This window comes from Pipistrellus kuhlii, unplaced genomic scaffold (assembly GCF_014108245.1).
Source record: "Pipistrellus kuhlii isolate mPipKuh1 unplaced genomic scaffold, mPipKuh1.p scaffold_m20_p_33, whole genome shotgun sequence".
In the NCBI taxonomy this organism is placed as follows: domain Eukaryota; kingdom Metazoa; phylum Chordata; class Mammalia; order Chiroptera; family Vespertilionidae; genus Pipistrellus; species Pipistrellus kuhlii.
The window spans coordinates 3340781-3357639 of record NW_023425533.1 but is presented as its reverse complement, the minus strand read 5'-3'; the positions used below and the strand labels follow the sequence as shown (position 1 = coordinate 3357639).

The 16859-nt window shown below is 36.2% G+C and overlaps 1 protein-coding gene across 3 annotated transcripts in view; it reads right to left on the bottom strand.

Moving 5' to 3' along the window:
* RNF128 (ring finger protein 128) overlaps nt 1-16859 on the bottom strand; it is a 116660-nt gene that overhangs the window by 8319 nt on the left and 91482 nt on the right. For all 3 annotated transcript variants that reach the window (XM_045570466.1, XM_036460751.2, XM_036460752.2), the window contains exons 3-4: nt 5995-6066; nt 1463-1545 (exon numbers count right to left, since the gene is read on the bottom strand). In XM_045570466.1, coding sequence (XP_045426422.1) covers nt 1463-1545; nt 5995-6066 — 155 coding nt within the window. The remainder of the gene's footprint in view (nt 1-1462; nt 1546-5994; nt 6067-16859) is intronic.

Here is a 16859-nt window from a genome sequence, read left to right as displayed (position 1 = left end):
CACCAAAATATATATGATATTTTTTGCCAATCTGACAAAAAACTAGGTATAATTTTGATTCATCCATACCAGACAGCTATTGTGTTGGATGTTGTCATTTTTCATTTGACAATTTAAGGGAAAAGAAATCAGTGCCCCTGACTAAGTAGTCAGGTATTGCATGTTTTAAAAATTCTTGTGGTATGTAGGTTGAAAATAAACATGTTACAGCATAAATATTGAGAAGGAGCCACAGAAGCAAAATTTGTAAATTTCATAATATAGTATTTTTTAATATAAAAGCCCTATTATTCTAGCTTCAAAAGAAATAGTTTCAATACTCATTATTTGAAAAATGGCTAAGACACTGCTATCCTAAGACTTTGTTCAGTATTTCAAATCTTAATTATCTTGTCATTTCCTAACTGTAAAATGGTACAGTTGGTCATTCCTAATAATATAGTACAACAATAATATAGTACAATACAGTATTGAATACAACATAGTGCTGATTCTTTAGGCAATGTGATACATGCTTAGAGCACCACTTTTTAGTAGCATAAAGAGTGTTAAGAACAACTTTTAGGAGAGGAAAAAAAACATTAAAAAAACCCATAAAAGAATTAATTCTTCCAAATAGGTACTAATAAGTTGATGTTATGTTTTTTCCTTAACACTATTGCTAGCATGAATTTAAATATTCATATATATATATATATATATATATATATATATATATATATATAAATAAATTGTGGTGCTGACTAGGTTCTCAGTTTTATATGAAACTAGAGGCCCGGTGCATGAAAATTCATGCATTGGAGGGGGAATCCCTCAGCTTGGCCTGCCCCCTCTCACAGTCCGGAAACCCTCAGGGGCAGGAGGTGACCTGGCTCTCAAGGGAAGGCAATGTCCATCATACCTCTGCTGCTGCTACTGCCAGCAGCACAAGCCTTGGACAGCTCTGGTTACCTGAGCCTCAGGAGGCCCTGGACAACTTAGGCAGCTGCCATCCGAGGCTTGCCTGTGCCTTGGGCTGGCCCTGGGCAGCTGGGGGGCTGAGGGGACTGGGGGAACTCCGGAGGCAGGCTGCTCCACAAGCCTGACGCCCTGGTGGGGCTGAGGGAACTGGGCGCTGCCATCTTTGAGGGTGTGACAGTCAATTAGCATATTCTCTCCTTATTGGTTGTCATCTTTGTGATGGCACGAGGGTCAATTAGCATATTCCCTCTTTATTGGATAGGATTATTGGATAGGACTAGTTTACAAATTTTACCAAATTATGGAAACTTTATATAATTAGTCATATATCAATTTCAATAATATTAAAAATAAAGCATTCTCTTATATTTAAATGAAAATAACAAAATAAATACTTTAGTTACATTAATTTGGAAACATTCAAAATAGTTTTCCCCATTAGTCATTTTTTTTAAAAAAATCAGCTATTCTTATTGATGATATAAATGAAAATCAAACTTACTTGCAGGTTAAGATGCGCACTAAATCATTTGGTTTATACAATTCAATACACACAGCACAACTATCTCCATCAGGACCAATTTCCTATGGGCAAATAGTTATTGTTACTCTAATGGATAAGAAACAATACATTAAACTACAGAGCAAGATCAGAATATACATGTCTTAAATTGCATAAATTCCTATAGAAAGAAGAATATATCACTAAATGACTATGTTTAATAAGCAATTTAAAACTATTTACACTTATTTAGAATCTTTAAAAAGTCAAAGTTATAGAAACAGAGAGTAGAAATGTGGTTGCCAGGGACTGGAGGTGGAGGGAATTGAGAGAAGTTGGTAGAAGGGTATAAACTTTCAGCTATAAGGTCTGAGGATCTAATATAAAACATGGTGATTACAGTTGATTACACTGTAAATTTAAAATAAAATTATTTAGATTTAAAAATATAAAATTATAAAGTTACCTAAAAGGGGAACAGCACAAATAAAAACATGGAGCACTTATTTAAACATTTTTCCTAGATTTAATTTACAAAATGCCATTTGTACAATCCTTTAGCTATGCTGTCCCATTTATTTATTTTTATTATTATTTTTTAATCATCACCCGAGGATATTTTTCCATCGATTTTTTAGAGAGAATGGAAGCAAAAAAGACAAAGAAATATCGATGTGAGAGAAACAAATCAATTGGTTGCCTCCTGCATGAGCCCTGACCAGGGTCTGGGCTGGAGAGGAACCTGCAACTGAATTACCTGCCCTTGACCAGAATCGAACCTGCAACCCTTTGGTCTACAGGCCCACACTCTATCCACTGAACCAAACTGGCCAGGGAATTTTAAAGAAAATTAAGATATAATTCACATACAGTAAGATTCACTCTTTTTAGTATGCAGTTTTGCAAGTTTAGACAAACATGCCACTTAATTGCCACCAATCAAAATATAAAATAGTCTTATTACCTCAACAAATTCCTCTCTATCTCTTTGTAGTTACCTCTCCTTTTACCCCCACCCTCTGGCAATTACTGATCTGTTTTCAGTTCCTATACTTTTGGCTTTTCTAGAATTTCATATAAATGGACTCCTGTATTTGATTCTGATTTCTTTCACTTAACATAATGCATTTGCAATTCATCCATATTGTTGTGTGTGTTGGTAGGGTCCGCTCCCTCTATATTGCTAAACAGTATTTTGGGATATCAATGTACAACAGTTATTTATCCATTCGCCAATTGAAGGACATTTGGGTTCTTTCCCATTGTTGGTAATTATTAATAAAACTGAACAATTGTGTACAAGTTTTTATGTGAACACATTTTTCCCCTCTAGGGTAAATATTTAGTAGTGAGATTGCTGGGTTGTTTGGAAAGTGTATATTTGACTTCATAAAGAACTGCCAAACTGTTTTTACAAACTGGCTGTACATTGCATTCTTACTAGTAAATGCATGAGTGTTCCAGTTTTTTCACATCTTGGCCAGCTCTTGGTATTGTCAATTGTATTTGTTTTAGCCATTCTAATGAATGCGCTGTGTTATCTCATTGTGATTTGTATTTGCATTTCCCTGATGACTAATGATGTTGAGTATCCTTTTATGTGCTTTTTTGCCATCCATATATATTCTGTGGCAACATGTCTGTTTCACCTACTTTTCACTAGGTTGCTTGTTTTTTTTACTGTTGAATCTTGAGAGTTCTTCATAGATTCTGGATACAGCTCTTTATCTGATACTAGAGGCCTGGTACATGAAATTCATGCATGGGGGTGGGGAGTCCCTCAGCCCAGCCTGCACCTTCTCCAATCTGGAACTCCTTGGGGCATGTCCGACTGCAGGATAGGGCCTAAACTGACAATCAGACATCCCTCTTGCAATCCCGGACCACCTCTGGCTCCTAACTGCTCACCTGTCTGTCTGCCTGATCACCCCTAATTTCTCTGCCTGCCTGCATGATTGCCCCTAACCACCTCTGCCTGCCTGCATGATCACCCCTAACTGCCTCTACCTGTCTGCCTGAGTGTACCTAACCACTCTCCTCTGCCCGCCTGATCACCCCTAACCACCTCTGCCTCGGGCCCTTCCGCCACTGTGGCTTTGTCCAAAAGGATGTCAGGAAGGTCGTCGGTCTATTTGGTACCTTTTTATTAGTATAAATGGGGTTTGCAGATATTTTCTCCCAGTCTGTTGCTTGTCTTTTCATTCCCTTAACAGTGTCTTTCAAAAAGCAAAAATTCTTAATTTTGAACAGAGTTAAATTTCTCATTTTTTTCTTTAATGGGCATATTTTTGGTAACACATCTAAGTAATCTTTGCCTAACACAAGCTGTGAAGATATTTTTCTCTGAAGTTTTCCTCTATAAATTTCATAGTTCTAGGTTTTATATTTAGACCTGTGATCCATTTTGAGTTAATTTTCACTAAGGGTATAAAGTATGAATTGAGGTTCATTTTTTGAATATGGATATTCAATAATTGCATATAGAGACCCAACAATTGGCTATTTTCTTCATTGAATTGCCTTTATAACTTTGTCAAAATCAATTAACCGTATATATGCCGGTCTATTTCTGGGCTTTCTCTTCTATTCCATTGATTTAAATAAAGATCTCTTCTTTCTCCAATACAACAATATCTTAAAAAATAATTCTGCAAATCAGGTAATGTAAGTCATCCAAATTTGTTCTTTATAAAAATTGCTTTGGTTATTATAGTTCTTTTGATTTTCCTTATAAGCCTAGAATCAACTTGCCAATTTCTATAAAAGATCCAACTAGGATTTTGATTGAAACTGCATTGAATAAATGGATTAGTTGTTTGGGGGGATTGATATTTTGACAACAGTGAGTGTTCTGACCCATGCACACTTACTTAGGTCTTTCTTGATTTCTTTTTTCTCTCATGTTTTGCAGTTTTCAGCATATAGATCTTTGTGCATATTTTGTAAGATTTATACCTGTTTAATGGTTTTGGTGCTATTATAAATGGTATTTTTAAAAATATATTTTATTGATTTTCCACAGAGAGGAAGGGAGAGGCATAGAGAGCTAGAAACGTCGATGAGAGAGATACATCAACCAGCTGCCTCCTGAGCACACCCCACCGGGGATGTGCCCACAACCAATGTACATGCCCTTGACCAGAAATGAACCAGGGACCCTTCAGTCCGCAGACCGACGTTCTATCCACTGAGCCAAACCCGTTTCGGCATAAATGATATTTTTTATGTTTATCATTTCATTTACTAGAACATGCTGATCTATGTTATGAAAATTTATGCAACTACCCATTCTGTCCACATACCATATACTATTTATGATCAATTGGTGTAACATTAAAAGCCACATCCACACAGCAGCACAGATCTTACTGATTGTTGAGCTTAAATTTGTGACCATAATTGCTATCACTCTAACATTCTGATCTCACCAACCAACAAGTCACACTTTTATACTGCAGCTGATTTAAATTGAAGAGCAGCAGAAGCAACATAACACGACATGGCATAGAGAAAACCTTAGAGACGATTAGTCCAATGTGTTCATTTTTCAAACTTGTGCTATCCAATACAGTAGCCACTAAACACACATGTCTGTTGATCCCCTGGAATGTGGCTGATTTGAACTGAAATGTACCATAAGTATAAAATATACACTACATGTTTAAGATTGAGCAAAATATAAATGTAAAATATTGCATTAATAATTATATATTGATTACATGTTTAAATGATTATATTTTATATATATTATATCAGGCATTAAAATTAATTTGTCTTTTTAAAACTTTTATAATGTGGCTACTAGAAAATTTATTTATTCATTTTTTAATTTTATTGAATTGGTATTTTTTATTTCAATAAGTTCTATATTTTTGATACACATTTTACACATTGATAGTAGTTTTCAACTGTCTTAATCTGAACCTAATTATTCAAGTAAAGCTATCTTGAAGCATTGTATTAGTTTCCTATTGTTGATAAAACAATTTATTACTTTATGGTTTAAAATAACAAATTTATTTTCTTATTGTCTTGGAAATCATAATTAAAAAAATTAAGGTGTTGGCAGTGCTGTGCTACTTCTGAAAACTTCAGGGGCGAATCCCTTTCCTTACCTTTTCCAGATTCTAGGGGTGTCTGCATTCCTTAAATCATGGCCCCTTTCTTGTGTCACCCAACCTCTTGTTTCCATGTACTGTAGTCAAATCTGCCCCTTCCTCCTTCTAACAATGATACTGTGATTATATTTAGGATCTACCTGGATAATCCAGGATAATCTCTCCATCTCAAGATCCTTTCTTAATATAATCACACCTGCAAAATCCTTTTTGCCATATGAAGTAACATAGACTAGAACCTAGATGGTAGGTTTGGGGTCATTATTCAGCCTATCTTCAACAATGAATAAATTTTTAAAAGTTAGTAAGATTTATAAATTCCAATGAAAATACTACTTTGGAAGAACTTTAGCTTTACAATGGCTTGCTAAGCATTGCTTTAAAACAAAAGACATTTTTAAATCACAAATGTACCTTGTCCCCTTGTTTCAGTGTGCGTAGTTGAAGCCTTCCAATAGCTTTTTTAGCATCGGCCTTTAATTGTCTCTGTAATAAAAAAGAATAGGTATTACAAAAACTATTAAAAACACAATGATAAAGTTAGAGAGAATTAAAATATTTATTCAGTTAAATGGATTTTAAAAGATAAAAAAATTTTAAGAGATAAGGTTTAATTAATTATAATAATTATCCTATCTGATACCGGGCAGGAATTTTTAAATTACTGAAACTTTTCACTTATTATGTTTCACTAACTTAAACAGCATCTTCGAGCTATAATAGTAAAAGCTACGTCTCCCCATTCAAATATTATGAATTTTCAAAGCAAATTTCCTATTTTCAAGCTCAGAGTTTCTTAAAGTACATCTTCCACCCCCCCCCCCCTTTTTTTTTTAATCATTTCTCACTTGGTAGAAAGTACGCAGGATTTGGATTTAAATGGACCTAGATGCAAAATCTAACTTTGTTACTTATTACATGAATAATCCATTTAATTCTTTGGGCTTGTTTACACATCTATAAAATAAGGATATTACCAACCCTTACAGTGTTATTTGGTATTAGGGAAAAAAAATACTGTTTATAATCACTACTACCTTATAAGGAGAGTGGCTTCTGAGAGTGGTAGGCCTGTTTTTTTTCTTCTACTGAGAACACACCTTAGATGAGTCTGGGCATGCAAAGACAAGCCCCAGGCTCACTTAAGGAATAAGTACTAAAATGTAGTACATAATTGAATCAGAAGTAAAATTGGGGTATGGGGGAAATATGAGAGATTGGGAAAAGATAAGAGAGTAATCAATGAGAAACTCTCCCTCTATGTGAGGTGAATTGTCCAAAGAAAAAACCCCCAGATGGTATGATTTATTCAGTGTTAATTTGAAGTTATTTGTGATGCTGTAAAAAAATCTGTCCCTTTCATTAAAATCTACCTCATACATAAATACCTCAACTGAATATAATATATGTGTACATTGAAGAAGAGACCAGTTGTCACACCCGGATGGATACTCTGTGGAATAGAGACATAGCATGTGCAGCATGACAAGATAATAAACTATATTCCTATTTTAAACTGCAAAATGAACAAATTTGGTAGAAATTCAGTAAAAAGTAAGCACCTAAATCTAGAGGTCATTGTGAGAATGTAAACAGTTTCCTCATTCCTATATATGTATCTCCATCCCCAGCAGGGAGACCTACATCTGATATTTATGTTATGTGAAAATTAGAGATAATTTAAGTACCGGTATCTAGAATAATATCTGGCATATAGAAGATACTCAATAAAATGTTTATTAAATGAAAATATAAACTACTATTCAAAATAAGCCTTACAGGTTCTTGTAACATATTTACATATCACTGCAGCAAATATATGTTGGAAGGGAATAATCCATGAATGTAGGTATGTAAGGAAATTCCTTAATGCTCAAACCTACCTCCTATTTAAGATACCATTTTGTGAAAGGTATTTGGCTTAATGCCAAGATTACTATTAAAACTATTTCTTTGTTGTCACAGGAATAGCAGAAACGTCCCAGATTGTTACCTGACCAGCAAATATAACTTAATAGAAATAATTAATAGGAAGGCTTAGTTCTCAGAAGGAAAGAGATGGTAACCAAGGCCCCTTCATTCTCACTTAGGGACTTATGAGTTAACTCACAAGGAGAATTCTATGATGGCACTTTATTTTGAGCACAATTTTCCCTTCAATTTTGTTAATTATATCATCCTATATAATAAAAGGCCAGTGACCATAATGGCGTAACAACCAGAATGACCGATCAACCAGTTGCTATGAGGTGCATTGACCACCTCTCAGTCCCTCCCCCCCAACCCACAGGCTCTGATCGCAGGATGGCCAATGGGAAATCATGGGGAACTGGGGTGGGTTGCGGTGTGGCGGGACTGGGGACTTGCAAGTAGGCACAAGGCAGACCTCTTGGTCTCTCCCACCAGCCTGCAGGCTCTGATCACTGGATGGCCAACAGAGAATCACAGGGAACTGGGGTGGGTGGCAGAGGGGCAAGACTGGAGCTTGATTGCAGGCTAGGCCTACGGACCCCACCCATGCATGATTTTGTGCACTGGGACTCTAGCCCAGCGACCAAACAGTGGAACAACCAGAACAACCGGTTGCTATGATGCACATAATGGCAGCCAACTGGCCTGACCTGGGCCCTGATTTATCCCTCCCCCAACCTCCTGTGGCCCCTTCCTTTGGCCAGCCCTGCCCCTGATCGCCTTCCCCTCCCCCCCTCATTGGGGACAGGGCTGCCGGCCAACTGCCCATGGGCTCCCCTACTGGCCCCTCCCTGCTGCAGGTCAGCCCACCATAGGCCCCAATAAGGGGGGCCAACCAGCCAACCTCTCAGGGTCCCACCCCCTGGTGGGCCAGTCCCTCAATTGGCCTTGATCGCAGGCCAGGCCCAGGGACCCCACCCATGCACGAATTCATGCACTGAACCTCTAGTACATAATAGAGTGACAGTGAAAGGAAGTACACTTAGAATCTTTAGAACCAGAAGAACTTTCAGAGTTCACTTAGCCTGATATCAAATCTGATTAGATAAGAAAACTGATGCCCAAGGAGGAGAAATGCCTTGCTCAACATCTCTGAATTCACAGTTAGTCCTATTGAAGCCCAGAATTAGTGTTCCTTCACAACATCAAGGTAACCATCTTTTTTTTTTTTTTTACTGTGGCTTGGAACAGAAAGTTGGTACTACTTCCTTATGTTTATAAAATCATTTTATATTTAAAAATTACCTTTATATCTATTACCTCATTTAATTATCACAACAACCTCCTGAGGGAGATAATATGATGGAAGCTCGGAAAGCTTGGAAAACTAAAAAAATAAAAACAAAGACACATAAAACAAAAACTTGTCCAAAGGGGCATGCCACCTCTAAATGATAAAGCTGTTACTGGAACACTTCATATTCTAAGATTCCATTACAATACACCTATCCATGACTCAGCTACCTTTTGAAGTTTTTCCAAATCCTGGATTTTATGGTCTTAAAAATTGTTTCCAGTCCTTAAACTGAATAAGCAGTATTCCAACAAGACCCTGACCTTGGCCTAGACTTCCAAAAGTAACTAATTTTTTTTTTTTTTGTATATAGATCACAAGCTATTTAGATACCAAGATTAGAAAAATGCAAATGATAAGTAAAAGAGCCAAGAACAGGAAATGGGAAAAGGAAAACATGTAGTTAAGTCTTTGACAATCATTTTACACTTTGTTGTTAGAGCACTTCTGAATTAATTAGGCTTAAGCAACAAACTCTAGACACAATTAGAGAGATGAACCCACAAGGATACAAGTTGGGGATACAAAAATACAGAGCAAAACCCAAGATGCCAGAAGATTTTGACCAGCAGACTTGATTATGAAGAATTTATAAAAGATTTGTAGCACAGTAGAAACCAATGTTTAACAAAGAAACCCTGGAATTAAAAAATAATAATAATTCAAAAGGAAATTTGAATATTTCCAGTAACTCCTCCTGAGCTTTTGTAAAAACAAAAAAACAAAAGTAATTTTCTTTAAATATGGATGTGAGCCATGTAATTTTGGTAAGAAGCACAAACTATATTTTTGGAACTTGGATGAAATTCACGTGCAAAACTGCAATTAGTATTCAAAATATTTTACTGTAAACACTGATAGCAAAAGATTCCAAGATGCATTCATTCCTATAAAAACTGAAATATGAGAAGAACATTAAGACCAAGTAGTTTATATTACATATATATGCTTGGATAATATTATTTAAGTCAAACTTCTGGGTGCTCAAATATGTTTCAACATTTCAAGACAATATGCCCAAAGCAAAATGTAATTTACCTATTATTCCTTAAAAATAACGTCAAGATTATATCTATTTTTTTTAGACAACTAACATTAGACACTTTTTCAATGTCTCTCCACCATATCAGAATTCTCTTCTAACCTATAAATTCCAATAGGACATTGTTTCTACCTCTTACCATATTCTATAATTGTACTATTTGTGTTTTTTTTCTGCCACTTGATTGCTAGGACTGGGTGTTTATCGTGAGAAAAAAAAATCCCATAGTGCTTAGTCATTGCTCAAAGATTAGCTTCTGAATTTAGAAAATTAAAACAGATTTTCATTATTTTCTCATCCAAGTCACAGTTTTACTTATTAAAAGCCTCTACTTGTTAAATTTAGGAAGAGTTTAGGTAACATGTATTGGGCTCCTACCAAGACTAAGCTTAGTGTCATCTTGTTTAATCATTAACAATTTTATGGAATGGATATTTTAATATCAAAGTTTTATAGACAAGAAAAGGTTAAGAAGCTTGACTAAAGTCTAGGCAGCTGGTTAGCTGCAGAGCTGTGATTCAATTCAAGCTCAAGTTCCAACTGGTTGTAAGCCCATGTTCTTTCCACTATAGTACACTGCCTCCATTGTGTCTTCAAAAGGCTTCATATTCCTTATGAAGACAATAAAGAAAATAAATGAGAAAAAAAATCTCAAAGTTAGCTATTACCCAATCTTCAAATCCTTCCTAAATTGGCTACTTATTGAGATTTGGGGGAACTCTTTTAAACAAGTATATTATAACAACATACTCCCACCTCTTCCTCTCCCATCTTAAGAAATACCTGGTTGAAGAATATTTGGCAGTAGAGTTGTATGCTAATTCAAAGAGGCTTAGTTGTTGGCCAATTTTTTTAAACATAAGCATAATGTCATTATTTAAGCTATTCAAAAGCTATGATTGCCCTAGTCACTGAAGAATCTCAGTATATAGTATTTTTGGTTCTGATTAGGGCTTTATTTGGACTGAAAATGATATTTTGCATAGTTAATTTGTGTATTTATATCCAATTAAGTAAAAATAATGTTTCAGTCTGGTGATTTAGACTGGTTTTGGTTCCAAGGCATTCAGATTTTAGCTTAACTGAAACCTACGTGAATAACACTAGCCATGTAGTCAAACCTAATTACCTGATAGAAGGAAGGGCCTGCAAAAGCAAAAAAGGAGGGTGTGCCTGGTCAATGTGGCTCAGTGGTTGAGCACTGACCTATGAACCAGGAGGTCATGTGTCGATTCCCAGTCAGGGCATATGCCTAGGTTGGAAACTCCATTCCTAGTGTGGGGTGTGCAGGAGGCAATCAATCAATGATTTTTTTCTCATCATTGATGTTTCTATTTTTCTCTCTATGTCCATCTCTCTTTCTCTCTGAAATCAATATATATATATATATATATATATATATATATATATATATATATATATACACACACACACACACACACACACACACACACACACACACACACCGGTATATACACACACACACACACACACACACACACATAATTTTTTTTTTTAAAGAGAGTAGGGTAGACAAACGAAACTAGATTTTCCTTCACTTAAGTCATGATTTTAAAAAAAAGATGATTTTCTTTTATTTTGAGAGAGAGAGGAAGGGAGAGGAGAGGGAGAGAGAGAGACACCTCGATGTAAGGGTGAAATATCCATCAGCTGCTTCCTGCACAAACCCTATTGGGGATCAAGCCCACAACCCAGGCATGTGCCCTGACTGGGAATTAAACTGGCAACATTTTGGTACATGAGAGGACACCCAACCTACTGAACCACGGCTAGTCACCACTTTTTAAAACAAATATTTTCCTAAACAATTGGCTCAGAATGTATAAAACAGAATTCTTAAAATCAAGAATTATAGTAAGAGGATTTCCCCTCATATATTCCTGTGAACAAAATAATTGTCTAGGTCATCTGGCTGTTTAGATCTATAAGAACTGGGGGGGAAAAAGTCTATCTTTTCCAATAAAAAATCTATGCATAATATTTGAATGAAAGCATCCCTAAAGGAACGAGGAAGTACAGACAATAAAATAGCTTCCCATAAGTCCAAAGAATTCCTGAGATGGAGGTAAAAAGGAGTTCAGACCACTCATATGCAGGTGATCACTGCAAATAATATGAGGAAATGCAATGTCAGGAAAAGAAGTAAGGAAAAGGGGATTTCAACCAGGTAGATAGGTATGTTCAGATTATAGCGTTTTTCAAAGAAAGACAAGCAAAACCTCTAGAATTAGTGATATAAATATAGAGTAAGTAAATATGTAAAACTCCTGAAGCCTATAGAGCACATGTGTCAAACACAAGGCCCGCGGGCCAAATCCGTCCTGCCAGGCCTTGCAATGTGGCCCGCACCGCGCTGTCATCACTGCACTCTGCTGCGTTTCCATCACAATGACAGTTTATGACTGTTCAGTAAACCATTCGGACCGTGATTTAGGCTGGAGTTTAGATTTTGGCCCCTTCTCTGATTGAGTTCGACACCCCTACTATAGAGCTTCATTTTATTCAGTGAGAAAATCAGAGAAAGTCTATGAAACTAGGTCCAATTCACATAAGATTTTGTTTAATTTACTCGTATTACATAAGAGACAAAATAATGGTTTTGTAAAAGGCACCAATTAATTCTCAAATATATGCAGAAACAGAGACATGCGTGCAAACACACCCACCACAAATGTGTATAGTATATTGATAGTATGTGCAGATAGCTGATAAAATCTTCCAGTTAATTTCACATACTAGTAGAGAAAACTTAATGTAACTAGAAATATTTCAATTATTTTTTAGTCATGCTATAAATTCATGAATAACTTTTAAGATAGTACTGTAGCTTAGTTTTTCCTCATCTGAGACCCCACAGGAGAGCTATCTCTTTGGAAGGAAACTACAAGGACATGTGTGGCACATCTCTGCTCAGGGACCCAAATTGCATTTCAGGGTTTGAGGCTCAGATGGAGACTAGGCTCACTAGATAATTTTGGTAGCAACTGGCTATGCTGCCAAAAATCAGGACCTCAACAATGAAACCAAATGCATATCATCAATCTTGATTGTTGTGTCAAGTCACCTTGACAAGCTGGCACAACATAGTCCATTGCTCTAGGTGTCTATAAAAACTATTAATCACCATCATAATGAACATGTTGAGTGCCACATTTCTGAGGTTGACCAAGGGCCAATCATTCATTCCTTGGCAATTTGCAAGGAGTAAGCATCTAGATCTACTCTGTTATCTCTCCTCACAATCCATCTCTTTGTTCTTGGTCAAGGTGCTTTAAAAAACACAATAGTCATAGTTATTTGGGCTTTTACAGTTAGTACAGCATTTATATAAAAGGTAAAATAAGAACAAGATAAGCATGTATAACACTTTAGAAGCCAACAAAAGGTGAAAATGGTCCCAAAGAAATAATTTTTCAATCTATAAGACCATTGCACATATATTGATACTGATGTAGTAATTTAACATCTGTTTCCTCCCTTGATCTATGATCACTTGAACTTTGTGACAAACTGTACACAGCTATTTAATATAGTAATGAACTAAATCTATTTCTTCCTCAGGTCAATCACTCCATTATTATCACATACTAGGGAGGTTTTAATTTCCCAATAACTTGATTATCATATGATTTATTTATATCAGGTAGTTGAATCTTACCAATAATACTAGTGTCATGCTATATTATGATATGGTTATGATACAGTTAGGTTATAAAATAAATAAGGAAATATCACAGATTGTTTATTAAAACTTCCTAGAATTTTCCTTTGCTCACCTACCAGATATTATTATGTACAAATGTTACCACCAGTGTCAATATTTTCATTATAGGTTTCAGGTTAGGTGAAGACAACTCATATTCTTATATATTTATAAGTTCACACTGACTGTTGTGCAGCAACATCATCTCCTTTCCCTGGGGAATACATGAATATCATTTAGGTGTTTTTTTTTTTTTTTTCCTATTTCTAAATGCTAGTTTTACTTTGGTCCACCTTTTGGTCAAGATCAGTCAGAGATCAGGAATGTAAGTTATAATTCCACCCAGGAAATTTCCATAAATTGGGATCTGCATGTGTCTCAATGATGCTATCTCTATGCTTCCAAAGCTAAAAATGGAAGGCCATTACTACAGGGCTACTTGGGCCTCCATTTGCAGTAAAATAGTTAATAGACCATGTTGTGTCAGAATATATGCTCTTTCTCAGCCTTGAGAGCTAGCATTCTCTAGCATTATCCATTGGGTCCATATTAGAGTATTAGACTTTGTCATCTTTCCAGATTTTCATTATTCTCTCTCCTCTTGGAAGATGATTTCTTCTAATTTTAGAAAGTAAAATATTTTCTTTTGAAAGCCACTCTTCAAAGTAAATTCAGCTTGTCCCATTATATCTAGGCCAGCTTCTATTTCATGTTGAGCTCACTTTTATTTCACTGGCCAATGTAAAATCCAACACATGCCTTATTGCCATTGAGTATTAATTGCTTGATTATGGTTAGAATACATGCATTGTATCACCAAATTCTGGGTGTCCCATGCCAGAGTCAAAAGTATAGTGGTTACTCCAAAATTCAGTTTAGTCTGACCATGTCATAATGTTTTCCTTGTTTCAGGTCTGGATTGTTCCTAGTGGAGACACGTATCCATTATATAATGCCTAGTATGTTATTTTCATTCACAACCCACTGATACTTTTAATCTTGTTTAAAATCTTTCCACCCACGAAAAAGGGATGATATGAGGAACGAAGATGGCAGCGTTAGGTAAACACTCTTCAACGGCCGCCGGACACAACAAGTCCAAAAAAAAAACCCCTATAAAACAAACGTCTATGTCCCAAAAAACAAACAAAAGCTGGCTGAGAGGAAGTCCTACATCTAGACTGAAAGAGAAAGAGGAGAATCCAGGGCACAAGCGCTGAAAAACTGGGGGGGCGAGGACACGATAAGGAATGGTGGTGGATCCCTGCACGTGGAGGGTGGTGCTTTCTTCAACACGAAGAGAAATAAGCGCCCGATCTCTCTGAAATCCAGTTTCTGGGGAGAGGCTAGACTGTCTGCCATCGGGTGAGAAAGTGAGGCTGGCTTGCTTGCAGAGCTGAGATTGCTTACTGTGCTGTGGTGTGAGACGCGGGGAGACCCGGGGACACCATCAGAGAGGCAGGAGTTAATATTCATAACTATAAAATATGAAAATTACTTGAACGAACAATGAGTTCCAAACTTGTGGAACACCGGACAGTTCTTTATACACTGTATTACTCACTGACAAAGTTTAATGCCATGCTAATAAAGTTTTTATTACACTTAGAATATAGAAATACAGACTCCACCACAAACATAAGCAAACCAACTACTCTTATAATTGTAACTATAACCTTTGAGTAGTTACTCATACATGACACATATTTCTTTCCAAACTTAAAGATAAAAACAGCCCAATATACAAATGTCAAATGTTAACACTGAAATTATTGAATGGTCTGGCACAGGAATTTGAAACATCCTTTTGATTATAGCTAATAACAAGCTGAACCTGCCACCAATGTGATAGCTGCTTCTTTGAGAAGGATAGAAGTCAATTAATTTTAAATACTTAAATAATCATCACTCATTAACATATGCTGTTGTCTAATAATTATGAAGGTTTTACAATAAGATTACAATTCTAATTTGTTCTGAAATTCAGTGAACTTGCTTGCCATACAGAAACCCTCACTCCCAAATAAATTGGGTTAATCTTCGATTACTGGAGAAAAAGTGCATGAAGGGGCAAAATTTCATGGCCTTTGGAGGAAGTTCTCAGTTCACATAAAAATGTATTCTTGCCCCTAACATATGAACAGCTGAAAGTATTAAATCTCTACTGAGCATTCTGGAGACATAACTAGGGTGTTTTCACCATGTTGACATGGTAGAAATATTTGAAATTTGGAGGAGGTGAGAGATGATAGTGGCTTGGACAGGGTGGAAGCAGTGGCAATGGTAAGAAGTAATCAGATTCTGGATATATAATGGAGGTAGAATCAATAGTATTTGCTTATGGAAGTTATATGGGAAGTGAGAGGAAAAAAGGAAAAAGAATAACTTCAAGGTTTCTGTCCTGAAGTCAAGAAAAGTTCTTTTGAAAATGGAAGAAAGCCAAAACCAGTTTGGCTCAGTGGATAGAGTGTCCACCTGCACACTGAAAGGTCCCAGGTTCGATTCCAGTCAAGGGCATATACCTTGGTTGCAGGCACATCCCCAATAGAGGGCGTGCAAGAGGCAGCTGGTCGATGTATCTCTCTCATCGATGTTTCTAACTCTCTATCCCTCTCAATTCCTCTCTGTAAAAAATCAATAAAATATATTTTAAAAAAAGAAAATGGAAGCAATAATATCATGTTTGTGTATTCACATTAACAGAAGCCAAAGCAGAGGACATAGATGCAGATAGATGGAGCTTGTGGAAGTACTCTTTTGATTACTTCAATTTTTTCAGTGGAATAAGATCCAAAATACAAGTTGAGAGTAAAGTTGGAGTAGGTGTTGGATGTTTAAGGAGAACAGAACATGTATGATTAGTCACCTAGGAAAGGAGAAGAAATGTCTAAGAAAACAGTATGATTGTTGGGCAGCATTAAGGGATCACTGAGTTTATGGTCAGTCTGTATATATGTTTTCCTGTTAGTTTAGCTGTGCAAAGTGCAGGTATAGGGTAGGTGAGAAATAGGATTTGACCAGGGTTGGACTTTGACAGCAAATATGACAAAGAGGGAGAAGGGCCAGGGAAACTGAAGACATATGCATGGGAGTGACCATGGAAGTTAAGCTGGTAGGGAGAGAAGTGAGGATGTCAGGGAAATGACAGAGTTTAAAGGTAGTAGGATCAATGTCACACAACTGTGGGTACTTCTATGTTCAATGATGCTTTAGTATTTTTCCTCTATTATTTATATTCTTTGTACTTG